The sequence below is a fragment of the Ochotona curzoniae genome, unplaced genomic scaffold (assembly GCF_017591425.1).
Source record: "Ochotona curzoniae isolate NIBS_2020 unplaced genomic scaffold, NIBS_Ocur_1.0 scaffold_1037, whole genome shotgun sequence".
Taxonomy (NCBI): Eukaryota; Metazoa; Chordata; class Mammalia; order Lagomorpha; family Ochotonidae; genus Ochotona; species Ochotona curzoniae.
Window position 1 is genome coordinate 24006734 of NW_024467083.1, and position 27653 is coordinate 24034386.

Genomic DNA, 27653 nt, shown 5'->3' on the forward strand with positions numbered 1-27653 from the left:
GCAATGGCCAGAGTTGAGTCAATCCAAAGACAGGATCTTCCTCCAAGTCTCCCACATGGGTATAGGGTCCTGAGGCCTTGGGTCATCCTCTACTGCTTTTCCAGGCCACAGATAGGGGCTGGATGGGAAGTGGAGCAACTGGGACATGAATCAACACCCATATGGGATCCCAGCATTTGGGATTTAGCTATTGAGCCATTGAGCCAGGCCCTTGGTTAACATTTCTTATTTTTTTGGCCATTTCTCCACCCTAGAACATAGCTAGGACTGCGGGTTCTTCCCAAAAGGATCTTCAGCTAGCTGCCAACCAGACTGCTCCAGAGACAAACAGAAAAGCCTTGACCTGTCAGGGTTGTTTTGTTAAATGAATCAATTGTCATTTTACTTATCTGCAAGCAGGAGACTCCCACGTGGTCTAGACTCAAACTTTCTACATTTGGTGTTGCAGCTGCTGCAGTAGTGTCCCCATTCAGAGCAGGGTCCAAGCGGGGCCATTCATCTTACACAATGAGAGAGGATCTTGGGCAAGCAGAAGCCTCCCACAGGGTAGAAGCAACCAGGCTGCCAGGCACGTAAATGAAGCATTTTCTGGAAGCTTGCAGGTGAAGCCTGGGAAGCAACTCTCCAACCTTCTGTTGAATTCACAGTGTTAGGAATTTCGTTCTGGATCTAGGGACTTTCCCCTAGTGGTCCCCGTTTTGAGTTCTAATTACAATTCCTCTGCTTCCCGTGAGCTGATTGAATCCATCACCCCTTCTCCATGCCATTCTTGGGTAAGAGGAAGGGTTCTGGAGGGAACCGTTTTATTCTTAGAGGGGATGAACATTAGCTTGGTGATGTCATATGATAACACAGTCGCTAGTATTTACCTCCCCTCCATCTTTTCTGAGCTTCCTATCCTTATTTGTTCCTGCTAAATTTAATACCTGCAGAGGAGAGTGTTGGCTGTAGCTTGCTTAGGAAGTTGGATCTCCTTGTTTCTGGTAGGCATTCCCAGAGACGGGAGTGACTTTCTGCTGTCCATCTTGTACTTTTCCAGGGTGTGCTTGACTTCCCAGAAAAAAAAATGTTATTAATAATAATAATATACTTCGCGTTCGGAAGCCCTGCAGAGGCGGCTGGGCACTCAGAGGTAAGTGGGAGAATCCTGGACCCTCTGCTCCCACAGCACCCAGAACACATTCCTTTGAGGTGCAGGTTTTTCCTCTCCCAAAAGGAGTTGTCACACTGAGTAAGCAGGCTCCATTCACACTGGAGGGACATTTTAGGGTCTTGGGAGGAGGTGTGGAGAGCATTTGGGGTGTCTGGAGAGGCGAGTTCAGACTCATTCTAGTGAATGATCCAGCAGAGATAAGGGGACCCAGGTCTGAGCCGACAGACACACAGGTCACTACCCGCAGTGATCTGCTACAGAAAGGTGGAACCCCTCTGGCGCGCGCGCCCCTGCGTCCCAGAGAACGCAGACGGGCAGGGAACGCCCCCCGGCAGGAGGCTCCTGTTCCCTCTGGGCGATCCCTGGGGGAGACAGCCCCATCGCACCCGCACCGCACCCACCGCGGACCGTGCGCACCCCATGCAGTGCGCCCGGGTCACGCAGGGCGCGAGGCGCCATGGCTGCCGGGTCCTCGCCTCCCGGGCCGCAGGCGCGCCCCGCAGCCCTCCAGGGACGTGGGCACGCGCGCCGGCCGGCCGGGCGCCCTCCTGCCGGGAGCCGGGACTGGCCGCAACCGGCGCGGTCCCGGCCGGGGGTGGGACTTGCTCGGGGGAGGAGCCCCAGGACGCAGCCAGTGTCAGGTTGCTAGGTAACGGTGACGTCCTGGCGTGGGCGGGGCGAGCACGCAGGTTGCATATTTTAGGAAGTGAGGAGGCGCCGCGGGCTCGAGCTGCGGCGGGGTCTGGGGCGCGGAGCGGCGGCGGGAGGAGGCGGACACGTGGCAGCAGCAGCGGTAGCAGCCCCGGCAGCAGCGGCGGCGGCGGCGGCGTCGGCCCGAGCCGCCTGCCGCTCTCCTAACCTCCCGCCCGGTGCAGCCCTAGCTCCCAGCTCTCGGCTCCCCCGGCCCCTCGCTCGTCCGGCCGGGAGCTGCTCTTTTTTTTTTTTTCTCTTCTTACCACTCTACAGTCACAGGACCCGGCGCCGGGCTTGGAGCACCGCCACCATGGGGAAGGGGGTGAGTGTCGGAGCGAGCCGTGGCGGGTAGAGAAGGCAGAGGAACAAGTCGGGCGGGCGATTGCGGGGCGGCTAGGCGGCGTGCTGGGCTGACATGGAGGGCGCCCGGGGGCAGGGAGCGCCGAGGGGGCGCTGGGCTGCGGGGCCCGGGGCTGAGCGCGCTGCGCGCTCGGGGCCCCTTGGGGCGGCGCTCGGGCAGGCGTGGCGCGGCCCGGGACGGAGCTGGACGGCGGCATCCCCGCGCCCGGCTGCCCTCGCTCCGCCCGCCCTCGCCGCCGTCTCTCCTTCCTTCTTCCCTCCGCCCTCCGTGCCCAAAGGAAAGGCGCGCTCCTCCCCTTCCCCTGGGGCGTTCCTCGGGCCCCCTCCCGGGCCGCCGCGGCCCGGCGTCGGCAGGCCAGCCTCGGGATCGAACCTCCGTCCTGCAGCAGGCGCCGGGGCTGAGCCAGCTCCCGCGCGCGCGGGCGGCCGCCCTCCCCCAAGGGAAAAAGCTGGCTTTCCCCTTAACGGCGGAGTCGGTCGGGCTGGCTGGTGCCAGAAAGGGTGTGTCTTCACCGCCCCAAGATGGCCTTTAAGGTATACTTTTGAGAGCCGTGTCGGCCGCTTTTTTACAGCAGGAGGCGCCCCCGGCCACTTGCAGTTGTCATCCCGACGGCCCGAGCCGTGTGCGAGGCCGGACAGACCGGGCGGGTGAGGGGCTTGGCCGGTGCCGGCCGCCGGCGGCGGTGGGCATGCCTGGCTAGCTGCCAGCCCCGCAGGCTGGACTTGCTGGGAGCCACCCCGGAGGAAGCGAAGGGATGCGTCTGCTGCTGCGCAAAGCCTTCATTCTTATTACTTTGGTCTTACTGCAAAGAGTGAGGCCAGACCCCAAAGCAGCCCAGTTTACAGAGGCTGGGGGAGGAATCAGCAGGTCCAGGGATACAGGTGGGAGAGGAGCCTCCATTGTCTCCAGGGCTTAACACAGGACATTCCCTGCAGGTTTTTGCAGGTCCCTTAGAGCCTGGGGGGACTGCGTGGTGGGCGGGGTAGGTTTCAGGCATTCTTAGGGGGGACTCTAAATGTATTTTTAAAGGCTTGGGTCTGATAAGGAACATAGGGATGAGTGGAAAAGCACAGGCATTAAAGACCCGACCTGTTGAAAGCGGGGGGGGGGGGGGGGGGGGGGGGGGGGGTGTCACATCTTTCCCTCCCCCACCCCCCCAGAGCTCAGCCGCTGGGGTGAAAACTCCAGGTCATTCCTATACTATCCTGAAAATTCAATCTTTTATCTCTCCCTCTTTCATAAGTAAATAAATAAACAAATTCCTAAGCAGAGATATGCTAATTTTAGGTAGAGGTCATAGTGTACCCAAGGCCTAGGAAGGTGAAAGTGACTAGCGCAAGGTCAAAAGGTTGGTTCCTGACAAACCAGATGGCCCTGATTTCTGGAACAGCCTGTGGTCTCCCAAGCCAGAACTTGCACTTGAGCCCTTCACGTGCCTTAGATGCAGAAGGCATCTGCAGTTAATCCTCAGGTAGGGTTGGGGTGTTTGTGACCCTGCATGAACAGGTGAGGCAGATCTTTGGTTAAGTTATGTCCCTGTGTCTAGCTGTCTCTTACAGTCACAGTAGTACAGGCAGCGCACCTGAGTCCCAAGTGGAGACTAACTGTCCCCCTCTGCCGCGGATATCCTAACCAAAGTTCTAGTGGCTGTTGAGCAGAACATTTAGGCTAGCACGGGAAGAGAAGGCTGCTTGTCTAATGGATTGGTCCTGTTGTGTGTTCTGGGTTCACTGACATAGTGTCCAAGTGTTCGGCAGTGTTGGGATTTTTCCACACGAGGATTAAAATGTGGGTGGAGTGGTGACTAAAGCCCTCCTGATAATTGGTTAACCAGGAAGCTTGTGCTTGCAGGCAGCTAGTTTTTAAGGTCACTGTTCATTTCTTTGTCTTTCCTCAGTACTGTGTGGGGTCTAGGTTTTTTTTTTTTTTTTAATCTCAGGTGATGAAATGTGTGTTTTAAAAAAGAAAAGTTTAATTCCCAAGCATTTGGTAGGAAAATGAAAGAATAGCTCTTGCTGAATCATTCCTGGATGAAATGGGATTTTGTGTGTGTCCCCCCCCCCCCTTTTTTTTTCTTTGCCAGTGACTTGGCTAAAGTCCTCAGCAAGGCCTACCACCCACAACTGTTTAGCTCACCAACGTTGCACACCACAACTGTTTAGAAATGTAAGAAACTTTGTTTTCTCCAGTTTATGAAAGAGGGAGGGAGTAGGGTCTCATGGGTCCTTCCTGGTAGTTTGGGATTCGGTTTGATTATTAACTTGGTTCCCCAGAAGATCATCAGTAGCTTACGGGTGGTGTCTTAAAGAGAGGCAGGGAGAAAAGGCTTCAGCTGAAGGTCGCCCAAGGGCCCCGCATGTCAGCAGAAATCCTGGTTGTATGGTAACATTATCAAGTGCCCTTTTGGAGTTCAACTTCAAAGTGTGATTGAGTAGCCTCCGCTATAGTAGTACTTTAGACTCAAGCGGTAGTGAGGCCGAGTTCCCCAAGTAAAAAGTTGCCTAGGCCTGGGCAAGAGCAGACCGGGCAGTCCCTGCAGAAACTAGTGACCGGTCCTGCTGGGTCAGCAAGAGGGTGTGAGCTGCCCCCACTCCTGGCCCATCAGCCAGCAAAGTGCACTGGGTGCCACAGTTTCCTGGCCTGTTGAGTTTTTTCTGTACTCTGGGGATTGTGTATCTCCTTTTAGTAGCTCACTGCTGGCTAGTTTGTAGTGTTCTCTGCCAGTAAGTTTGTAGCACTGCAGTGACTCACCTTAGGGTGAGAAAGTGGCAGAGGGGGAGGTCACATAAAGCTGAGATGAATGCCGCAGCCCTTCCCCCCAGCAGCCCACCTCCCCAGGCCCTTAACCAGTGAGATGTTTATCCATCCAAACCCCTGGGAGTGTGACTCCCCAAGTCACATTTAAAAGTAAAAAGTGAATGCAGTGTCTGAAACACAATGCACATTGGCACTCAGCCATGCTCTGTCCTGGTAGCCTTCTGGATCCATTGTTTTGTGACTATTTTAGCAACAGATGAACAGAGCCCTGACTTTCTCTTCAAATAAGGCCATGGTCTTTGAAATATATCTAAATTTAAGAATGAAAACGAGGCTTTGAGTAATGGTGCTCTGAAGGGTGTGGTCTACAGCAAAGTGAGCTGAGTAGGTCTCCCCCAACTTGGAAACTGATTACTAAGAAAAAGGCCCTGACAGTTTCTCAGAAGGCCCAGGGTGGCAGGATAGACACCCTGAGGATTGCGCACACTAATCTGCGGTCTGCTTATAGAGTCAGCACAATGCCAGTGTGAGTTACGGCTGGCTATTGTTAGTGCTTACAAAGGAATGGGAACCAAAAGAAGAGGAGAAGATTGCATCTCTATAAATTAGGTTTACTGTTTTCCTTAAGCCTCCACATATAGTTAGAGGCGAAAATAGTATTGGTAGTTCTTCAGGGAAAAGTCTGCTAGAAGTGTCTGTCCTCGTTTGTGAGAACTGTTCTGCTTGTTCAGGCAGCCAAGATCCCCAGTTTTGGTAGACCTTTCAAGGGAGGAATTGACTTTCCTGATCATATTGACATTCAAAAAAAAAAAAAAAATATTACCAAGTCAAACAGGCTTTGGGCCCTCCTTGATGGAAGGGAGTCTGGACTCTGCCAGGCCACCTCTACGGAGCTGCCCAGGGCCATCCGCCAGCCCACAGGCCCAGAGCAGAAACATGAGTGTCAAATCAGATGGGCTCCCCAGTAATCAGACTGGCTGGGTTTGGACAGCTGAATCCTAGACAGGGCATCTGCCCAGCCCTGCCAGGCCTGCCTGCTCGGTTCTTGGGGACACCAAGAATCTGTGTCCTGTGGAGTAGAGAGAGCTCGGCCACGAGTCACTCCCTTTCAGATTCTGCTGCTGCACATGAACTTTCTCACATTGCTGGGAGCCGAGAGCGTGAGAGGAAGTGTGTTCTTTGGCCCGCACTGGCGAGAGGCTGCTGTGCGTGTGACGCACCTCCTGAGCTGTGCTGAGGCCCACCGCGGTCAGGAACCCACAGGCAGGGCCTCCTGTTGGCTTGATGGCTGGCGTGGTGGCGGCCACTATCCCCAAGGGGACCGGGCACCCTCCCCTTCCCACCCTCCACTTTCTCTCTGTTTTGTTTTCATCTGGGTCCTGAGCCAGGGATTTGGGACCAATAAACTGCCTTCCCCAGCTGCTTTGTGACTCGACAATGAAGTGCATTGGGACGTGATCTCTTGATCTGGTTTTTTATTCAAGCCCTGTTTAGTAACAGCTATGAGATATTCCCTCTTGATCGTCTGAAAAGTTGATTTCATGGTGGCTTATGCTTTGTCTTTGGGGCTGCTAATCAGGGCCGGATTTTGCGGATCCCTGGACGTGGTGTCGCTCTGTTACTGCGGGGTCACTGCTTTGAGGCATTCTGGGGTTTAGCCTCTCAGGTTTTCCCTTTCATCCTCACGTGATACTCCCTTATTTGTGGGACTTCAGCTCACGTTGGACTTCTCGGGGCCTGGGACTGCTTGTCCACCTAGCAGCCTGCTGTTCGCTCTTCTTCCCAGCCTAGCCTTTAGGGGAGGGACAGCTTGAGAATTGACTGGTTCCCCTTGATGGCCTGTGCCAGTTCCTCATCTGGTGTCTCCCAAAACCAGAGTGATTTGGCAAAGTGAAGAGAAAGACAGCAAGTGGCAGGTGTCATGGAGTACAAGGAAAGCCTTAACAGTTCATAACCCAGATGTCTGAGGTAGAGGGCCTTATTGAATAACCTGCAGTTTCCTTTGTGTTGGTTTGTTTTTAGAACCCAGAGACAAGATACATTGTTTTACAAGGGAGTAAATCTATTGTGCATTGTTTACACATTTTAAACATTATTTTTTGAGTGATCATAGATGTATACTAGACTGTTTATGGTGGGAGGTGACTAGCAGACTCCTTGGATTTCATCTTTTAAAGGGCAGAGTTAAAAAAGAGAGTGGGAGAGCTTCCATCTACTGGTTTACTTCCCAAATGACCGCAGAGGTCAGGACTAGGCAAGGTTGAAGCCAGAAGCTTCATCCAGGTCTCCTGTGTGGATGACATGTACTTGGCCCACCTCCTACTGCCTTCCTGGCACATTAGCAGGCAGCTGGGTCTGAAGTAGAGCAACCAGCACCACAGAGAGCTGCTTAACCAACTATGTCACCAAGCTGGCCCAGAAATTCTTCACATTCAGGCAGATGGGAGAGGAGAGTCAAGTCCTGTTCATGTTAGGATGTGGTTCCTCATAGGACTTGGTCTCCTGCTGGCTCATGGGCTACAGCTCAAGTGAGGCAACATGGAACTGGGCCCACACAGGGACCCACTGCTTTGGTCTTGCTCAGTGGCCTTGTGTGGTGTGTATGTTTGCGTTAGCAAGAGAAGGAATCTAAAGGCGAAGTAATGAGCCCAACTGAGGCCAGAGAGCAGCATAGTGCTGGGAGTCCAGCCCTGGCCAGCTCCTCGCCCCAGCTCCTTGGCTAGAAAACACCTTGTGCTTAAATCAGAAACTGCTGAAGCCACTTGGGAGCAAATGGAATGGCCTCAGTCATTTCTTTTTAAAGATTTATTTTTATTATTTTTTTATTGGAAAGGCGGATATACAGAGAGGAGTGACAGAGAGGAAAATCTTCCATCCGATGATTCACTCCCCAAGTGAGCGCAACGGCCAGTGCTATGCCGATCCGAAGCCAGGAGCCTCTTCCGGGTCTCCCACGTGGGTGCAGGGTCCCAAAGCCCTGGGCCATCCTCCACTGCCCTCCTGGGCCACAGGCAGGGAGCTGGATGGGAAGCAGGGCTGCCGGGTTAGAACCGGCGCCCATATGGGATCCCGGGTGTGCAAGACGAGGACCTTAACCACTGCGCCACGGCGCCGGGCCCCTCAGTCATTTCTTGACTGCTCTTTTCTTTAGGTGCTCATTGACAGGGTAAACTAAGGAGATAGTCCACATTGAGTTTTTCCTTCTAGGTTTGAAGGGTTTTTGTAGGTGAGTGTGGAATGGCAGTGCTCCATGTGTGGAAAGTCCACCTTTGTGGAACCTGTTGTGGAGTGCCCTCACAGCTGTGTTTGATGATGACTTCACAGCACAGCGCCCAGGAAAAGTTGGAACCCCCTGCTTCCAGGGGCAGTGAGACAAGCTTGCTTCTAGGCAACCAGCAGGCTCAGAGCCCAGCCCCCAGCTTCCCTGCTGGGCAGGATTTACTAAAACCTCTTGGCCAACTTTGAAATAGGCAGTTATTTTGCCTTTTGTGCATTGTGAATTCTGCAGCTCTTAAGTGCTTACTTTTCTGTTTTGATGGCAGTTTCTTGACTGTTTGGGGCTATCAAAATACCTGCTGTGGGTTCCTTCAACGTAAGGGAGGCCAAGTTTCACTTCCCCTTTAGGGACCAGGGAACTGAGGCTGAGGCTGACCATCCCAAGGTCATGTAGCAGCACGATGGTGACAGTGGGCTGACGTAGTAGAAGCCCTGGCAACAGCTAATAGGGGCATGAGGGTCTGACAACGCTTCAACTGGATCACTCTGGGGCAAGCCTGCCCTTGCTCTCACTTCCCAGTTTCTAAATTAGGGAGGAAAGAAAACCACCCAGCTTGCTAGATTGCACAAGTGGCCCTTGTGAGAATCGTGTGTAACCTGTTGAGTGTTCCTATGCTGGCTTTCCCAGGAGACACCTGAAGGGGTCATATTGCCAAGCTGTTTTGCCACTTGCTGAAGTAGGAGTTGGGTGTCTAGCACCCAAATGACCAGTAAGATCACTGGGGCTGATGGAGGAAATGCCCAGCCTAACATCTCCCTGGTCCCAGCCCAAAATACTTTAGGCGAAAATGTTGCTTTTACTTGTTTTTTTTTTGTTTGTGTTGCCATTGTTAGCTGTTCACCCAGCAAACACACACACAAGGCCTTTTCAGCTCTTGAGGCTGCAGTCACTGAAACTTAACAGGCACCTTGCCGATGCTTGCTTCTCACTAGGACAAGCTCGTATCAAATTATTGTTTTGCTGTAGGGAAGAACAACACTGTGTAAGCTGCCTGATTCTTCTAGACCAAGATAGGCTAACAGGAAAAAAAAATAGAATTCCGAAGAACAAGCAGTTTCACAGTTAATACTTTACGTGTCACTTTCACAAATGGCTTCATTAGAATGGTGCCTCTCATGGCATGCTTTGGTGAAGAACGCTGGGGGTTGCCATTGGGAACTGAAGCTGCACGCAAGATGCTTATTTTGTAAATGGAGATAAAAGTTTGGAACATGTCCAAGGCCCGGCTGCTCCAATAATTCCTCTCCCTCTCCTCTTTTGGAGTGGAAAATATTGGAAGTCTGGAGATAATCGAAGTGTGGGAATGGTGTGGCTGGGCGGGGCTTGAGGTCTGGTTTTCGTCTCTTTCAGTCTATGGGAATGACACTAGCTGTTTATGGAGAATTTGTAGGCTGTATTTTACACATGCGTGCATATTGACCGCATCATTCACAGGATCTGCCTGTCCATCTTCTCGGCGTGTCTGGTTGGCGCCGTTAAAATGAACGAAGTGCGGCTGGAGGCGGTGGCTCTTCTCCAGGAGCTCCGTTTGCCTGCAGCCGGTGCTTGTTTCTCGTAACTGGCACCAAGCGCGGTCCTCGAGAGACACTTAGAAATGCGGTGGCTGCACGCACGCGGTGGGAACATTGGCTATCTTTAGACCAGCGCTTCATTCCTCCTCCCAGGCAAGCTGGAGCCTCAAGTGCCCCTCTCCGGGAAGGCGTTACTCCTCAGGTGACACGGTGGGAGGCTGAGTAATGTGAGAAATAGCTCCACATTCTAACAAATAGTGTGTTTGCTTTGCAGCCAGTGGAAACAGGCGCTTTTCTTCTTCTCTTTACAGCACAGTAAGCTTAGGTTCTAGACACCATGAGTTCACAGTTACTGCTGTGCTAGCCGACAGGAGACTTCTCCAGGAGTGAAGGAGCACCACAGAGTCACTGGGACCTCACTCTGGGGCATGCATTTTAGGAAGATTGTGATCACGTGCCTTCTGCAGCTGTACCTGTGGCAGGCGAAAGGGCCTCTTGGGGTGCTCCTGGTCAGGGCTTTGAGCACTAGACTCAGGCTTTGTGAATAAGCCTTAGGCATTTTAGCCGGGTCGGGGAGTGGAACAATCTAAATTTAAACTGTAGATCAACATTGTCTCTAAAGATGGTTCCAGTTTTCAGGAGACGTGGGTGGATCCTGCGAATTACGTGGTGGTACTCACTCCTTTCCTACATCCTGCTTATGTCAAAACATTCCTAGTGACTTTCACTTTGGGGGTTTTATTTGGCTCTGGAATGGGGTGTGGGAACTCCTTCGCTATCTTAAAAATTTTTAGGGGACTTTAGGGAAGTGAGGTTTTCTTCACTGGATTTTTTTTGGTTTGTTTTTAGTAAGAGAAGGTGAAAAGGGCAGTGTTCTCACGTGAACACCATGGCATTGATAGTTAATGTCTTCTTGCAATGGACAGAATTCAAACAAAAGTAGCAAGATTTGAGATGCATTATGTCATCTAAGCATCCCAAAGCCGTGAGTGAGGTTGACACTCCTCTTGTACGTGATGTGGAAGAGAAAATGCACATTGTAGAGGCAACGGCCTGCCCAAGGATGCCCCGCAACCCAGTGTTGTACCTTGGGCCTCTCTCACTTGCATTGTGCTCTCCTCTAAGTGAATACTGTGAAGTCTCCTAGTGGTGCGAAAGGAGCTGCAGCGTGGGGATTTCGTTAGCTCTCTCTGTTCCCTAGATGGCAGTGACTGCACCAGGCCCTGGGTGGGAGAACCATGACAGGGCAGGCATGTGGCTCTGTGTACATAGCATGCCCTCGAAGCTGGGGTGTTTTCCTGGATGTCCTTCCACTTCCCATCCCTGATGATGGACAGCTGTCCTTAAGATCCTCTCCTTCAAATCACCGGTTTCCAAAGGCTGTTCATTATTCACCTCATGTGCCTTCCCCCATGTTCCCCTGCCCAGGTCGGACGTGATAAATATGAACCTGCCGCCGTTTCCGAACATGGCGATAAAAAGGGCAAGAGGGCCAAGAAGGAGAGGGACATGGATGAGCTGAAGAAAGAAGTTTCTATGGTAAGTACCGGCAGGAGGGTCAGAGTGAATTGTATCCTTCCTTGTTTTTGAGTCTGTGTTTCCCCTCTCCAAGCCCTCTGCTGCATCTTTCTGCAAGACAGTTGCTTGATTGTGGAGGAGGTCCCAGCATTTGTCTAGGTCCTAACCAGTTGTAGAAATTGCTGCTGAAGTTTCTTGCTGGGAAAGCCACTGGAGGGTTGGTGAACCACCTGGATTGCTTTGGGCTAACCGAAGCCCATACAGGAATCAGGGCTCTGCTGTGCTCTAGATTTGGGCAGTTGAGCCTCCTCTAGCTCTGTTCTCTGGCCTTCCTGGTGGCCAGAGAAGGCCAGGGAAATTTCTGCCACACCTTAGAATGTTTAATTCCTTGTTTCTCTGTTCCCCTAGGATGACCATAAGCTAAGCCTTGATGAACTGCATCGGAAATACGGCACAGACCTGAGCCGGGTATGTTCTCATTGGAAGCTCAGGTAGCATTCTGGCTTTCCCCGTGGAATTTTCCACCCCTTGGTCCCCTATGGAGGAGTGTGGTGACATCCACCCTCTGTGGATCTGCTGTGTGACATGCATGGGGCTCTTGCATGTTACTGTCTTGTTTTCCCTGAAGCTTTCTGAGAGGAGATGCTCTTGTTCCTACTTTCCCGTGGGGGAAGGATGACAAGTGAGAACAGTGGATTTCAATTGTTTCCAAAGCCATCCTCATCCCCTGACCTCCCGGTTACAGATCTGCCCTTTATTTTTCTGTATCTGCTATGTTGAGTCAGCAATTCAAATTCTTGAACTTTTCCCAGTTAGCTCATTATGGCATGTCAGGAACACTAAGAGTGTTGAGAGGTGCCCTGGGTGCCAGACTAGTCAGCAGTTGTTCAGAAAGACATCAGTGGGCTCTGGATTGTGGTGATGGCATGGACACCATGGGCTCCAATGGAAAGCTACTTGGAACAGCTTCCTGCCAATTGCTCCAGAGTGCCCAGTGGGCAGTCTCCGAGCACATGCACCTGTGTTAGCTTGCTGAGGTTTTCATTAGTCTTAGGAAGGAAGTGTATATTCAGTCATGACCCAGGACCACCGTGTACCTGCTAGGGATCTATTTCTTTAGTTGTGAACTAAGGCTAGTGGTACCTACCATGATTGTCCTGAGAAAAACAGGTGGGCTAGTTGACAGCCACTGGATTCCATGCCCAACACAGGCCACACTACCTAGTTAGCTCCACAAAAACAAACAAACAACAACAACAACAAAAAAAAACCCACACAAACCAAAAATACACAATAAACACACTTTCCAGTAAAAATGTATCCTGTCAAATTTTTTGGTACTTGAGTAGTACAAAAATAATCATGTTTTCCTCATTTCACAGGAACCAGATCATCTGGTGTCAGGCCCCTTAGAAAGTAACAGTGGACTTTTTCTTCACAGATGCTTTGCAGTTGCCAAGTGTGCTAGGGGTTAGCTGAAATAGGTGTGGTGCAAACATTTTTCCTACCCACCTAGTGTTTAATTGCCACCCAAGGAATAAAGTCCTATACTGAAACATTGGCTGCTGACCCAGTGAGATTGGTTACCTATGGAACTTTTTTCTTCTTTACATTTGCCTAGAGGGTTTTCCCCCACTTTCCTGACAAAAATCAATACCCAGGAAATGCCGAGCTGTTAATTTGCAAAACTGATTCAATCAGTTAATAGATTATTGCGGTTGTTAAAAATACAACTTGGCATGAATCCCTTGATCTGAAACAGAAGAGCAGAAAAGACCAGATTCATATTTGTGAACACAGATCAATTCAAAAAAAGCTCCAGTCTTGTCGCTCACACTTACGAGCTAGGTTTTGCCCTGGTGTTCTCAATGGGGAAGTTTTTATGCTTCCCAGAGTCCATTTTTGCAGCTGTCTGGTTGTCAGGTGAGGGATTCACTAGTGTGTGCTGGTGCATTCCGTCTCTATTTATGTCCCTTCTGCTTCTTAGGGCTTGACAACTGCTCGAGCTGCTGAGATCCTGGCCCGGGACGGCCCCAATGCCCTCACTCCCCCTCCCACCACTCCAGAATGGGTGAAGTTCTGCCGGCAACTGTTTGGGGGCTTCTCTATGCTACTGTGGATTGGAGCAGTTCTTTGTTTCTTGGCTCATGGCATCCGAGCTGCCACGGAGGAGGATTTTGACAACGATAATGTGAGTTCCCCTGTTCCACGTGTGCCTTAGAGGAACCTCTTCTTGCCTGTCTATGCCTCTTGCTTATCTTCCATCACCACTAGTAACAGGGGGGTTTATCACTGGCAGGCAATATCTGCAGCAGCTGGATTCTAAGTCTGTCCAGCCTGCACACCAGAGGTGTGCCTGCAGGCCAGTTGTCCACTCTCCATGCTGCTGCCTTGCTCAAGTGGCTCGGCCCAGCCCCTGGCCCTGCCTTGGCACAGGTATGGCTGCCACCCTCCAGAGGGCAGAGCACAGCATTTAACACCAACACATTACATCTGACTGAAAGTGCTTGGTAGCCATTCTTCAGAAAGTCACAGGATGTTTGAAAAATGCCTTTTTTTTTTTTTTTAATATAATAGAGGATATGGATTCATCTAGAGCAGGGGCTGGGACATCACTTGGTCTGGTCCTAGAGACCATTTTGTTCTGGCCTCTGCCAAAGAAGTCACAGGCAGGACTCAAAATTCAGCAGGGTGATTTTTTTTAAGTTGTTAATTTTATATGACCTGTGAATGATATTATAAATATCCAAATGGACATTGGCAGACAAAAGAATCCCCACCCCTGATCAAGAGAGCATGTTTAAGTTTAGTAACTAAGTATCTGTGACTGAGTTCCTTTCTGGCCCTCACATCTTCCGCCCTCTCCACACATGCGCACACATGCACATGGGGTTCTCGAAAGATACACGTGAAGCCTTGATCACTCTATTAGAAATCTGCTTTGATTTGGTCAAAAATTAACTGAATGTTCCCAGTTCTGAACCAAGGGCCACCCAGCCTGAACTTTGCTTGTTCTCACCCAGCTGTACCTTGGAGTGGTGCTGGCAGCTGTTGTCATCATAACTGGCTGTTTCTCCTACTATCAAGAAGCGAAAAGTTCAAAGATCATGGAATCCTTCAAAAACATGGTTCCTCAGGTACCTGGTGTTTGTCTTGCCGCACGGGGTGGGCTGGTCAGCAGTGTGTCTTGCCTGTCACACCCTGTGTGCAAGGGGTCAGTCTTACGTAACCTGAGACATCTTGTATTCCTTGAGCAGATCAAGTCTGTGCATTAAGATGATTAGAATTACAGATCATTTGTCATAGTGGGTGTTTTCCTTTTTTTGGGGTGCTATATCCTCTTCCTGTTCGTATCCCATTTTTGATCTGTTCTAACAATGGAAACTGTTTCTTCTTTCCCAAAGCAAGCCCTGGTAATTCGGAATGGTGAGAAGTTAAGCATCAACGCGGAGGAAGTGGTAGTTGGAGACCTGGTGGAAGTAAAGGGGGGTGACCGCATCCCTGCTGACCTCAGGATCATCTCGGCGAATGGCTGCAAGGTCAGCTTGGGAGCAGAGCCTCACCCACCTCTGCTGGCTGTGTGGGTGTGGGGGAGGCTCACCCCGGAGCCCATGGAAGAACTGGTGAATTCCCAACAGCAACACCTCTGTGTTCCTTTCAGGTGGATAACTCCTCGCTCACTGGGGAGTCAGAACCCCAGACAAGGTCTCCAGATTTCACAAACGAAAACCCGCTGGAGACGAGGAACATCGCCTTCTTCTCCACCAACTGCGTTGAAGGTAGGAACTTGCTGGAAGGCACTCTGTGCCAGCATGCTATTCATGTTAGGCATCCCCTCAGCAACTGGGAAATGCCCCTAGGCACCTCTCCCAGCAAACTTTCCCACCAAGCACAGGGTATGGGGGGTCCACTTGCAGGCAGGGTAAACCAAGAAGCCATGTTCCCTTTACCTCCACTGAGCCAAAATAGCACGGATCCTGGAGCTGCTGTCCTGCCACCAGGCGAAAATCCCCTTGCCAAAGTCTCTGTGACATAAGCACGTACAGAAATAGAGAGCTGTCCCTAAAACAGCTTGTGGTGCAGGCTCTGTCAGTTCCCTGCTCTTGGGTCTAATTCCCTCTCTCTGTTGCTTTGAAGGCACTGCACGTGGCATTGTTATATACACGGGAGATCGCACTGTGATGGGAAGAATTGCCACACTTGCCTCTGGCCTGGAAGGGGGCCAGACACCCATTGCTGCGGAAATTGAACATTTTATCCACATCATCACTGGTGTGGCTGTGTTCCTGGGCGTGTCTTTCTTCATTCTTTCCCTGATCCTTGAATACACCTGGCTTGAGGCCGTCATCTTCCTCATCGGCATCATCGTAGCCAACGTGCCGGAAGGCCTTCTGGCTACTGTCACGGTAAGAGGCACGGGGGTGGTGCCCACCTTCATTCCGAGGGGCACGTGCAAGTGTAAACCTCTCCTACTACCATCTTCTCCGGTTGATTTCATTGCCAAGTTACATGGTTCAACTTTCATGGTATGAAAATGTCCACTTGTGTTCATATAGAAACCCAAAAGCTTGCATGTCGTTCTTGTCACATAATCCAGAACAGTGTAATAAAGAAAGGGGAACTTGGAGATTAGTAGAGAAGTTGAATGTGTGATAAGTTCTGGCTATTGCTATTTTTCCTACAGAACTCATCCTATGCCTGTGGGGAGGAGGAAGGAAAGCTGTCAACTTGTCATCATTGTCACTACTTTTTTCAGAAAGCTGGAGAGTTTGTCTCTTGGGCATGTGTCTGCCTAACCATAGCTTTGTGTAGCAGGAATGTGAAGCAAATTCCGAACTTGCCCCATAATGTTTTGTTTCAGGTGTGTCTGACGCTTACTGCAAAGCGCATGGCACGGAAAAACTGCTTGGTGAAGAACTTGGAAGCGGTGGAGACCTTGGGGTCCACATCCACCATCTGCTCAGATAAAACTGGAACTCTAACCCAGAACCGGATGACGGTGGCTCACATGTGGTTTGACAATCAGATCCACGAAGCTGACACAACAGAAAACCAGAGCGGTAAGGCAGCCTCACATTTTAGCTGTGTTCCCCTTGCTGGCTTTTACTGTCATTTGGGAAGAAGTCCAGGATACTCTATACATTCTATGCATTTTGGAACTTATTTTCAATAGGAAACTTAATTTAGCAAAAAAAAAAAAGCCCAAACCCTGGTTTGTTTCTTTACCTGGAAAATAAGGTGTTATCATTTCCAGTTTGTTATGGGTCTTCAGGTGGCCTGAGAATGTAACATCCTATTCCTGTCTTCCTGCCTTCATCAGGTGTCTCGTTCGACAAGACATCCGCCACCTGGCTCGCTTTGTCCAGAATCGCAGGTCTCTGTAACAGGGCGGTGTTTCAGGCTAACCAGGAAAACGTACCTATTCTTAAGGTAGGATCGGAACTCCCTGGTAGCCGGGAGTGTATGTGATCTCACCTAAGTCAGCAAGCTGCAGGGAAGCCTTTAGTAACTTGATAGTTGTGTTTGCCTGTTAGGCTACAGCAGTTTCCACCAAGCCATCTGTCTTCTCAGAAGAACTACTTCTATAGTTTGAGCTCAGCTTGTTTGCTTATGATGGCAGCCCAAGACCAGCCCGTGGGACGCTCGGGCAGTTTGAAGGGACTGGGATCCTAGTGAGCTGGCCGAGTGCAGATGCAGGTACAGGTGCAGTCCCACATTGGACCTGGTTGCACCAAGAACTTGAGAGGATACGGGGCTGTGTGGGTCTTCCTGGCCATTCTGGATGCAAGCTTGATGGCCCTAAGAGACCAAAGCTCCATGTAGTGGAGATGGCTCCTGCATGAAGCCAGAGGCTTTCTTGATGTTAATTTGAGGGCATTGTTGTTTTCTTGGGGATAACTTGATATGCCACATCTTGTGTTTCTCTTCACTGGGTAGTAGAAATTGTCTAGCCCCTGATAATCAGTGACTCCTAAGCATCGAGCCTGCCATGATTTACAACTCCCGGACAGGCAGCAGATGTACTCCGAGTATTTCAGGAGTGGTATCATGTCCAGCATTATTAAAAATGATTTCTACTTTGACTTTCTTAACCAAACCTGGTCACCTGTGTTACTGATCAAGGCGGCTGTATGAGTGTTAATTTGCTCATGTGCGTATTCAGCCTTGAGTGTCAGCGTTACATTGTGTTTGCGGGGTGAAAGTTATATATAACTGGAAATGTATTTAGTATGCCTCTTAGGTTTATCAGCCATAATGTGAGTGTATATTACCTGAAATGTACACTTAGCTAAAATGTTAGCTAATGATACCATTGTTGGGATTACTGATCATTTGGCCTGTGGCATCCCACAATCCCACATCACTTCAGGTGAATGAGTTCTGTTGAAGGGTACAAAGCCCTCTATTTTGTCCTGTACCCAGTTTACTCCTGGTCCTGAGATCCTAAGGCATTTTCTTTTGCAATTCCACGGCAACCAAGTGTGCTGTAAATGTTTTCTTTCCCACTTGGCATTTACAGATTGATAACCAGAAATAAGTAGTTGGGATTAGTGCTGTTTTTAAGGCTTTTTTTCTCCTCCAAGAGGCTGGGGGGAAGGAAAAAAATAGCTCAAGGTGGGTTGAAGGTATGTCAGGCCTCTCCTGGTGTGGGTGACATCTTCTTGCACCCTTCTCTTGCCAGACTGCTGACAGGTAGAGATCTAGAAGATGGTGGATAGCAGAGCTCTGGGCTTCTGCCACTCCTAACACCACCACTTCATTCTTCCTTCCCTTGCTGAGATTGGCTTGCTTACAGAGTGGTTGGATGATGCTCAGTGGAGTTTTCCAGGGTAGGTAATGTGCAATGTGTCTATCCGCAGCGAGCAGTTGCAGGCGATGCATCTGAATCGGCACTCCTGAAATGCATCGAGCTGTGCTGTGGTTCCGTGAAGGAGATGAGGGAGAGATACACCAAAATCGTCGAGATACCCTTCAACTCCACCAACAAATACCAGGTGTGGGGCCTACACGGCTTGTCATGCAGGCTAGGGATGCAAAGAAGGAGGGGTGTACACCAGCTAGGAGGAGAAGCATTCTCCTTTTTGCTGGAGCTATGCTTGTCGGGTTGAATTGTAGATTTGACCCTAGATGTGTGGTATAGGAGGATCTTTTATTTGACCATCAGTAGCTGGCATAAGTGAATCCTCTTCCAGATAGTGTGTGTGGGTTCTCTTGAAATTTTCACTTGTGAGTTGGGCTGTGGGGGAGGTGCCAGGAGTGTGGGAGTGCTATCAAGTCCTTTGTTTTCAGATTTTCTAAAGGGGGGTTTTCTATGTGGACATGTATCAGGAACTTGGCACCATCAAAGTGCTCATGGGCTCGGTAGCAGCCACGGTGCATTGCTGTTATTCAGCATTCGAATAGTGTCACAGGGTTGGTTGGGGTTTGTTTCATCTTGTTGTTTGGGGGAGTTGCAATTATTTTCCTTCCCCATTTTCTCCCGTGTTACCACAGTATTGTAACCCTTTAGTAACAGTTAAAAGTTTAACATTCTGATCTTTCAGTTATCATGGCGTGGTAGGTGTAGGCAAAAGTACATCTTCCTGTCATTGGGAGTCTCACTTTTATCGGGGGTTATAGACACATACTGCAGTGTGTATTCACTTGAGTACCACACAGTGAGTGGAGCTTCGGATCCTTGGACTGCCCCGGCCGGCCCACTAATTGAGCACCTCTGACTGATCCTTCCCAGCTGTCCATTCACAAGAATGTCACTCCCAATGAGCCACGGCACCTGCTGGTGATGAAGGGTGCTCCGGAGAGGATCCTTGACCGGTGCAGCTCTATCCTCCTCCATGGCAAGGAGCAGCCCCTGGACGAGGAGCTGAAGGACGCCTTTCAGAATGCCTACCTGGAGCTGGGGGGCCTCGGCGAGCGAGTGCTAGGTACGCAGGGGAACCCACGAGCACAGCCATCTAGACCGTCCTGTGACATGGGAGGGAACCAGTGTCTTGAGGTTCCTGCCTTGGCTTCGCTCTGACCTGAGGCAATAACCTTGTGCAGAAGGCACCTGCTCTTTGCTTAGCCTCGGAATGTCCAGCACTCTCATGCTCAGGGATGTATTTTGGCTAAATAACAAGTAAGTAGAGATGGGGCCCAGGTAATTACAACATTTGCCAGACCTACATCCTCCTAGTCAGCGGGCAGGTCTCAAGCCTGATAGCCTGGTGTTCAAAATCCTGGCTTTTAGACTTTTTTTTTTCTTGGTGGACTATCGTTTATAAATGTGAAACAAGTTACTCATTGAAAGCCAGGTTGTTGGGGCCAGTATTGTGGTACTCTGGGTTAAGGCTCTGCCAGTGATGCTGACATCCCATATTTCTAGCACCAGTTGAAGTCCCAGCTGGTCCACTTCTTATCCAGCTTCCTGTTAATGTGCCTTGAAAAGCAACATAAAATGGCCCAAGGACTTGGTCCTTGCCACCCATGTGGAAAACCTGGATGGAATTGCAGCCTCTGGGCTTTGGCCTGCTCCTGTCCCGGTCACAGGACAATAAAACACATATCCCCATCACAGAGTCCATGTTGTAGGGGTGGGGCTGTGAACCGGTTGTATCTCACAATGGGCGGATGTAAAAGATAGCCACTGCCAGCACCATGCCACCTGCAGTGCAGAGCTGCTCACGGGGCCTTGCTCTCTTGCAGGGTTCTGCCACCTCCTTCTGCCAGATGAGCAGTTTCCCGAAGGGTTCCAGTTTGACACAGATGAAGTGAACTTTCCTGTGGATAACCTGTGCTTTATTGGGCTCATCTCCATGATCGACCCTCCCCGAGCTGCCGTCCCCGATGCTGTGGGCAAGTGCCGTAGCGCTGGAATTAAGGTAGTACCCAGAGCTTCCTGGGCACCATCCCTGGTGCTGCCACTTGAGGTCTGCATGTCTGCTATTTTCTCACCTGCCTGTGTTTCCCAAAGCCTTGACTGTAAGCAGAAAAGCCAAATGGTGTTAAAGTGTTGGTCTAAAGAGCAGGTGAGGAATTAAAGAAAGGCCGCATTCTAAGGGAAAAGAACAAAGGACTTGAAGTTCCACAGTTTGAGATAGTCCGTGGCAGTGGCACTTCTTCTCAGTTTAATGGCTTGTCACCCGGTGCCTGTTGTGCTCCATGAATCTGAGTCCAGCAGCTGCACATTACTCAGGTGCACGGCTGCCTCCTTGCTGGATATCTGACATTACCAAGATTTCATACTCAGGAGTAACATTGCCCTGGAAAGCTTGGTAGAAAGCCTCTCCCTATCATTGTGCTGTGTAAGAATGTTCTGCTAAGTGTAGTCATTAGATCAAAAAGAATAGCAAATTGAAATTTTTGTTATCTACTGCTCTTCCTCTCCTCCCACCCAAACTAGCATCAGAATCTTATTTCTTGCTGGTTTCAGTGAATTTGAGTGTTTTTCATGTGTCTGTGAAAGGAAAAGCAGACAGTCTTTGTACTTACCAAGTCTTGCTGTTTTCTTTCTGTGCACACGTATGCTTGTGTTTTTGATTCACTGGGGCTGATCAGTTTCGTGTTAGCATTTTACTCATGCTATTCCCAAGCCAAATCATCCTTGTTGCTCATTCTTGCCCGCTTACAGATATGTTTCATACTGTCCTGTTTCTTATTGCAGGTCATCATGGTCACAGGAGATCATCCAATCACAGCCAAAGCCATTGCCAAAGGTGTAGGCATCATCTCTGAAGGCAACGAGACCGTGGAAGACATTGCTGCCCGCCTCAACATCCCAGTGAGCCAGGTGAACCCCAGGTGAGGCAGGAAGCTCCAAGAACATGCTGAGAGCTACAGCTTACATTCTTTCTCCTGGTTCTGTCGCAGTTTGCCTCTACACTTGCTCCTAGTAGGGAATGCATGTGCATTGCATAGAGCAACCTTTTGAACCCTGGGGAGATTTTTGAGTCAGAACAAGTCACAGTGACATGTGGGTGGCATGGGCTGCCCCAAATGCTTGGTGTATTGGTGGCTCCCCACTGTGCGGGGTAGGGAAGTGGAGGCCTTAGAGAAGTTCCAGCTCGGACCTGGTCAAGGCATGTACTGCATCCAGCGTCTGCTTCCAGCTGTTGGCCCCCGAGCTGTGCTCCCTGTCACTCAGCACCTTTTCAACTTCGATATCTGTGCTAAAAGTCAGAAAAGGAAGAGGGTTGAGGTAATTCAGCACAGAAAGTGGGTGGGGGAGAAGTAACAGCCATGGTTTACTTTTGTGTTTATCACGTTTAGAGCCCCTTCCCTCTTCTTTGGGGTCATGGGAAGGTGAGACCTGGCATCAGCACCGTTACTTTCTAATTCTCACTCGTATGACTTCCGTCATAATGACATCCACAGTGATGGGAAGGAGCTATAAAGACAGGGCTGCCACACAAGTGCCTGTGACACTTGGCACGAGGTCATGGACATGCAGGTGTGCCATGGCCAGAGAAATGCATGGGGCACAGCCTGTATGGCAGGGAAAGGCTGCTGTGCCCTTGGACCCTCCGACCCTCCTGTGGTGACGTGAAGGGTGACCCTCTACATCTGTGACCCTGATTGCAGAGACGCCAAGGCCTGCGTCGTGCATGGCAGTGACCTGAAGGACATGACCTCTGAGCAGCTGGATGACATCCTGAAGTACCACACAGAGATCGTGTTTGCCCGGACCTCGCCACAACAGAAGCTCATCATCGTGGAAGGCTGCCAGAGACAGGTCAGCAGGCACAGTACACACTGGGCGGAGTCCTTGGTCATGATGCGAGCCCACAGCACAGCACAACGGTGTGGCACCTCACGCCTACAGTACCAGTGGCAATGGCCAGCACAGTCTGGGCCCTGGCCTTGCACGGACAAGGGGACATGTAACTAAGACAGGATTTTCCCCTGTCCAGAGTCACCAGCCTGTTAACATAGAGGCCAGAGGATGTGAGGTTGTTGATTCTCCGTTTGTCAGTTGAAGGCCTGGTGGCTGAGCCTCTGTGGGCAAGGAGGGGCAGGGTGCTCCAACCTTGTTTCCCACCTCCTGCTCTCTGCGGCCAGGGTGCTATTGTGGCTGTCACTGGTGATGGTGTCAATGACTCACCGGCGCTGAAGAAGGCAGACATTGGAGTGGCCATGGGCATTGCAGGCTCAGACGTGTCCAAGCAGGCCGCGGACATGATCCTTTTGGACGACAACTTTGCTTCCATTGTGACAGGAGTAGAGGAAGGTGAGAGCTCTGTCCCAGATCTGGGACGCATTTTCCGTCATTGCATCGGTTCCTAGCTGACCTATCTGTTCCAGCTGTATGGTAAACTTTCCTTATCATCATCATGTTGCCTTCCTAGGTCGTCTGATCTTCGATAACTTGAAGAAATCCATTGCATACACCCTGACCAGTAACATTCCAGAGATCACCCCCTTCCTGATATTTATTATTGCAAACATTCCACTACCACTGGGGACCGTCACCATCCTCTGCATCGACTTGGGCACTGACATGGTAGGTGGCATCATCACGCTGCATCTGCACACCTGGCGTGAAGCAGTAAGGTCATTTTTATGGGACACCTGTAAGATCTCACTGGCTAAAATAATCAGGCAGGCGAGAGCCTCATAAGATACTTGCAGCTTCCTTGCTTGTGATGACTTGAAATCCCTTCTCCCCTCCCCAGGTTCCTGCCATCTCCCTGGCTTATGAACAGGCGGAGAGTGACATCATGAAGAGGCAGCCCAGAAACCCCAAAACAGACAAGCTGGTGAATGAGCGGCTCATCAGCATGGCCTACGGGCAGATCGGTGAGCCTCTGCCAGGGATCGGCAGCCAGGGGTCTCCGTGGGCCCCTAGGCATGGCTCCAGCCCCATATCCGGGTGACTTTTAATAAGGCTTCAGTGACTGTCAAACCCAGCCCTCATGTAGAGCATGAGACAATAGTTTTTCAGAATTCTGTTCCAGGGTGAGAAGAAACCTTGCTGTCTGCCCAGTTCATTTTTTTTTTGAGGTGGGCTCCACTCTTCCCTGGCAATCAAACCTAAGAAGCTGTGAGCAACATGGAGCACCAGGCACAGCACTAAGGAACTAGCACAGCAGTGCCTTCTCTGTCCATCTGACTTGGAGGGCCATGGGCAGTCCACCTTTTAAGTCCTCTGCCTGGTCCCTTCCCAAGGGAACCCAGTGTGGCCACTGTGTGCACCCCTGGGTCTTCTGTGGGTGGTGTCCTTGTGTGAATGTCTGTATGCAGATCCCTGCCTCATGGAAACCATGGCAGAGCCTCATTAGCCAGTTGTCCTTCCTGCCCACAAGGAAGTCCTAGTTGAGAAAGGAAGGCAGGTGCAACCTCTGGAGGCAGAGGACGAGTCACTATCTTTGAGGAGCACTGTGGCTGGGAACTCGTTGCCATGGGAGCAGGGTTCCCAGGAGAGGAGGAGAGTGGGGTCAGAAGACGTCAGAAATGGCAGCATGTGGGAGTCGCGTGAGATGGAAAAGAAGTCATCATTTTCCATAAGTGGAAAAGTGACTTTTCCCTTGGGTCATGGCCTTACACAAGTAGATAATCAAGTAATAGTGGAGGTGGGTGATTGAAGAACAAAGTCACATTTGCCAGTGTTAGAAAAGTAGAGAAGGCCCCAAGATTGGACTGCACCCCAGGTGTTGGGCATTCCATGCATGGCTCGGAACCCATTGAGTGGCCAGGTGGCTTTGCACCGTGCCCGCCTCAGCCCGTGATGATGTCCCTTCAGTGTCTCTTCTCCATCCCACCGTAGAGCAGCATTGAAGTTGTTTTCTTAACTCTGTAGGTATGATCCAGGCCCTCGGAGGCTTCTTCACATACTTCGTGATTCTCGCTGAGAATGGCTTCCTCCCCTTCCACCTATTGGGCATCCGAGTGGACTGGGATGACCGCTGGATCAACGACGTGGAAGATAGCTATGGGCAGCAGTGGGTGAGTGAGCCCTCCAAGGTGGCAGCCACGCCGCCAGCAGCCACCCGGGCCAGGAGCCTGGGCTCAGCTGGGTCTGCCTTCTGCCTTCTTTCCAGACCTATGAGCAGAGGAAGATCGTGGAGTTCACCTGCCACACGGCCTTCTTTGTCAGCATTGTGGTGGTGCAGTGGGCTGACTTGGTCATCTGCAAGACCAGGAGGAACTCAGTTTTCCAGCAGGGGATGAAGTGAGTAGGAAAGGACATGGTCAAGGGCCCTGGCTCAGAGAAGGGCTTGGCTAGTTACCCTCATTGCCGGAAGCCCAGTGTTAACACACGGGGAGCTTGTCTCTGGATACTCTCTAGTTATATTTTTTAGGAGGAGAGGGGACTTAGTAATTTTCACCTGACTTCTTGGGTGCTTTAGTACCAGTGATAATGACATTGATCTACCTATTTAACACAAAGTGTTAGATATTTTTATTGTATTTTTTAAACTTTTTTCTTTCCTTTCTCTAAAACTTTAGGAACAAGATCTTGATCTTCGGCCTCTTTGAAGAGACAGCCCTGGCTGCCTTCCTCTCCTACTGCCCCGGCATGGGCGTCGCCCTGAGGATGTATCCTCTCAAGTGAGTTGCCCTTTCCGTCACGTGTATTCATGGCTATTCTTTCCAGCGTTTTGAGTGAGGGGGTCTGTGATCTGTGAGACAGTCAGATCAGAGAACCCCAACTTGGATGACTGTAGTCTCTGTGTGGGTTGTGGCCCAACATGAGGTCCGTCAGGCTCTACGACTTTCAGATTGCTCTGCCATAGTCTGGTTGTCTGAGGATCCAGGCTCACATCCTGATGGGCTTATCAGGTTGTCATGTGTCTTACTGGAAGCCTGCCTCCTTTCTGAGATCTGCTGTCTCTATAGGAGAGCCTTCCCGGAGCATGTTGAGAAGCAGATGTGCTGGAATGAAGCGTGTAGCTGCAGGGGTGTGGGGGAGGGCAGAGCTCTGGTCGGGGAAAGCAGGCCACCCGTCCTTGGTCAGCAACTGACCATCCTTAAACACAGTGAATGTGATTGTACTTTTGGACAATATGAATTTTCACATGCGGGGTCGGCCTCGAACTTGGGGCAGCTTTGTGTAACACAGAGCCCTGTCTTGTGGTCTGTAGTAACTGGATGAAGAGCAGATCCTGTGGTTGATGCAAGTTATTTCAAGAAAGCTTTAGATTGGGAGCAGCTCCTTTGCATTCTCACTGCACCCACCCCATCCCTACCCCCGGCTCAGTCCTTGCTTTAACGCTGCTGGCCTGTTGCCAGCCCTTTGCTTCCATTGATTCCAAAGCAGTCAAACCCACAGCCTCACTGACAGTACTGAATGTGTGTAAACACTGTGTGCAGCGTTAGGTGAAAACAGCACCCAGGGTCTGCCTCAGTGGCCGGCTTGTCTGATCCTGTGCTCCTCCCTTCCCCCTCCCAGGCTGTACTAGGGAAAACTCAGTATTCTCTTTCTTTGGTAAGAAGTGTTCCCACAGTCTCCCTTCCATAGCCTCCCGATGCAGTGAGGACTGATCTCCTTAGAGCTCGTCTCCATGTTCCGGTGTCCCCCTGCCCTCCATACATCTGTTCTTTGCTGATACCTGTCCTCTCTGTTCCTGTTAGAGTGTGGTCTGGAAGGCAGGGCCACCGTGTCTTTTGCCTTTGTTCAACCCTTCATTCTGCATGGAGCAGGTGGCAGGGGTTAAGCAAGGTCACGTCCAAGTTTGCTGCTTTCAGCTTGGGCCATTGTGTATTAAGAGGAAGTGACTAGGAGAGGTTACAGCATTGTGAAAGGCTAGAATGAGGAATACAAAAAGAGGGTGGCGCTTCAGGTCATGCCCCTTTCGTGGGTCCTTGAGTCTTTTGCTGCTCCTGGAGAATTTGTTCCTGAGAGGTCCTGCCCAGGTCTGGAAGGTTTCTTGCTTTCTTGGTGGCTGACATCATCCTTGAGCTGCTTGGAGGACACGGAGGAAGTGGAGGGGAGGCAGCCAAGAGCTCTGCCAGGGACAGCCTTGCTCACTGCCCACTGTGGGGATCCAGTAGTGCTCACCATGGCACTGCCCAGGGCCTGCTTTCAGGCCCCCGGAGGCCCTTGTGATGTGCTAGGGCTTGGCTGGTTGTCCCCAAGTGCCAGGGTCCAAGACCAAATAAAGGGGCTGTGCAAATTCATCTTGGCCTTCCCTGGCAGCCCCTTTTCTTCTGACACCAGGACATTTAGACAGACATGATCGAAAGCTTCTTAAATACTTCAATGTTCGCTTGCTCTGGGATTATCAATAGAAAGTGACTTCTGCCCCCTCAGTAAACCGATTTCTTAAGAAAGCCTGACTGAAGGGGCAGGGCTTACTTGATCTAAGAGGCCTGTGTGCTGGCACTGCACACTGGGCATCCTTGCTAGGCACTTGCAGTGGTCTGGCTGAAGGCAGGCCCATTCATCCTGCTACCAACTCGGCCATCAGCTGTGCCTGCACTTGGCATCTTGCCTCTAAGCTGGTGATGACTTCCTTGTTGTTATGGTGATGTGCAGTTTCTCTTTCTTCCTTTGAATTGTGATCGTGTGAACATAACCTGGCCCATGGTTCTCTCTGCAGACCTACCTGGTGGTTCTGTGCCTTCCCCTACTCTCTTCTCATCTTCGTGTACGATGAAATCAGAAAACTCATCATCAGGCGACGTCCTGGCGGTAATTGCAGCTATTTTATCTTTTTGGGGGATTGAGGGTCGGGGTTTGAGTGGGGGGGTGGCACTTTGCTAGTCTGGTCTGATTGGCTGAGGTCACTGGGCCAGCAGACTGTGAACTGAAAACTGTCACAGCCTCAGCGTCGTGCTTTAAGTCAGGCCTTAAAAGGCAGAGCAAACATAATGCCCTGGAAACATTGTCAAAAGGCTCAGCCATTTTCCCAAGTGACGTGGTACCCCTACCTAGTGGCCCATACGTAATAACTCCAGGTGATGTCCCCCATTTTTCCTGGGTGGGCTTGAATCTGGCCCTCCTCCCGTTTTTCCTGGGTGGTTTCCACCCTGGGCCCCCTCCGCTCTGCTGGAGTGGTGTGAGGAGGACTCCGGAATGACCTGTTCTCTGTATCCTTGCTGCCCACAGGCTGGGTGGAGAAGGAAACCTACTACTAGTGGCCCTGTCCTGCACGCCGTGGATCACCATGCCACACCCTCTGCATCCATCACCCACCCCCTTTGTGTACTTCGGCCTTGGGATTCAGAACCCCACCCGGGTAGGAGAGCCCCGGAGCATGTCGGGAAGCAGACGTCCTGGAATGAAGCATGTAGCTGTAGGGGGGAGGGGGGAGGGCTGCCTGAAAAACACCGTGTAGGGAATGACGACAGCGGGGAAGGTTTTTATGTGCCTTTTTGTTTTTGTAAAAAAGGAGAACCTGGAAAGACTGAAAGAATACATTTTATATCTGGATTTTTACAAATAAAGATGGCTATTATAACGGA

General features: G+C 50.8%; 1 protein-coding gene across 2 annotated transcripts; it reads left to right on the forward strand.

Annotated features, from left to right (window-relative positions):
• The first annotated feature begins 1836 nt into the window (after window positions 1-1836).
• On the forward strand, window positions 1837-27653 carry ATP1A1 (ATPase Na+/K+ transporting subunit alpha 1). 2 transcript variants are annotated; one of them, XM_040999248.1, is made up of 23 exons: window positions 1837-2168; window positions 11181-11291; window positions 11679-11738; window positions 13258-13461; window positions 14294-14407; window positions 14675-14809; window positions 14932-15049; window positions 15408-15676; window positions 16132-16330; window positions 16591-16700; window positions 18131-18265; window positions 19003-19195; window positions 19956-20131; window positions 20914-21050; window positions 21831-21981; window positions 22308-22476; window positions 22595-22749; window positions 22922-23045; window positions 24046-24191; window positions 24287-24417; window positions 24696-24797; window positions 26789-26880; window positions 27298-27653. In XM_040999248.1, exons 1-23 carry the CDS (start codon window positions 2157-2159, stop codon window positions 27324-27326), a joined length of 3072 nt encoding a protein of 1023 aa, XP_040855182.1. In that variant the 5' UTR covers window positions 1837-2156; the 3' UTR covers window positions 27327-27653. The 2 variants fall into 2 exon arrangements, with proteins under 2 accessions (XP_040855182.1, XP_040855183.1); XM_040999249.1 differs by lacking the exon at window positions 1837-2168 and adding an exon at window positions 2378-2740.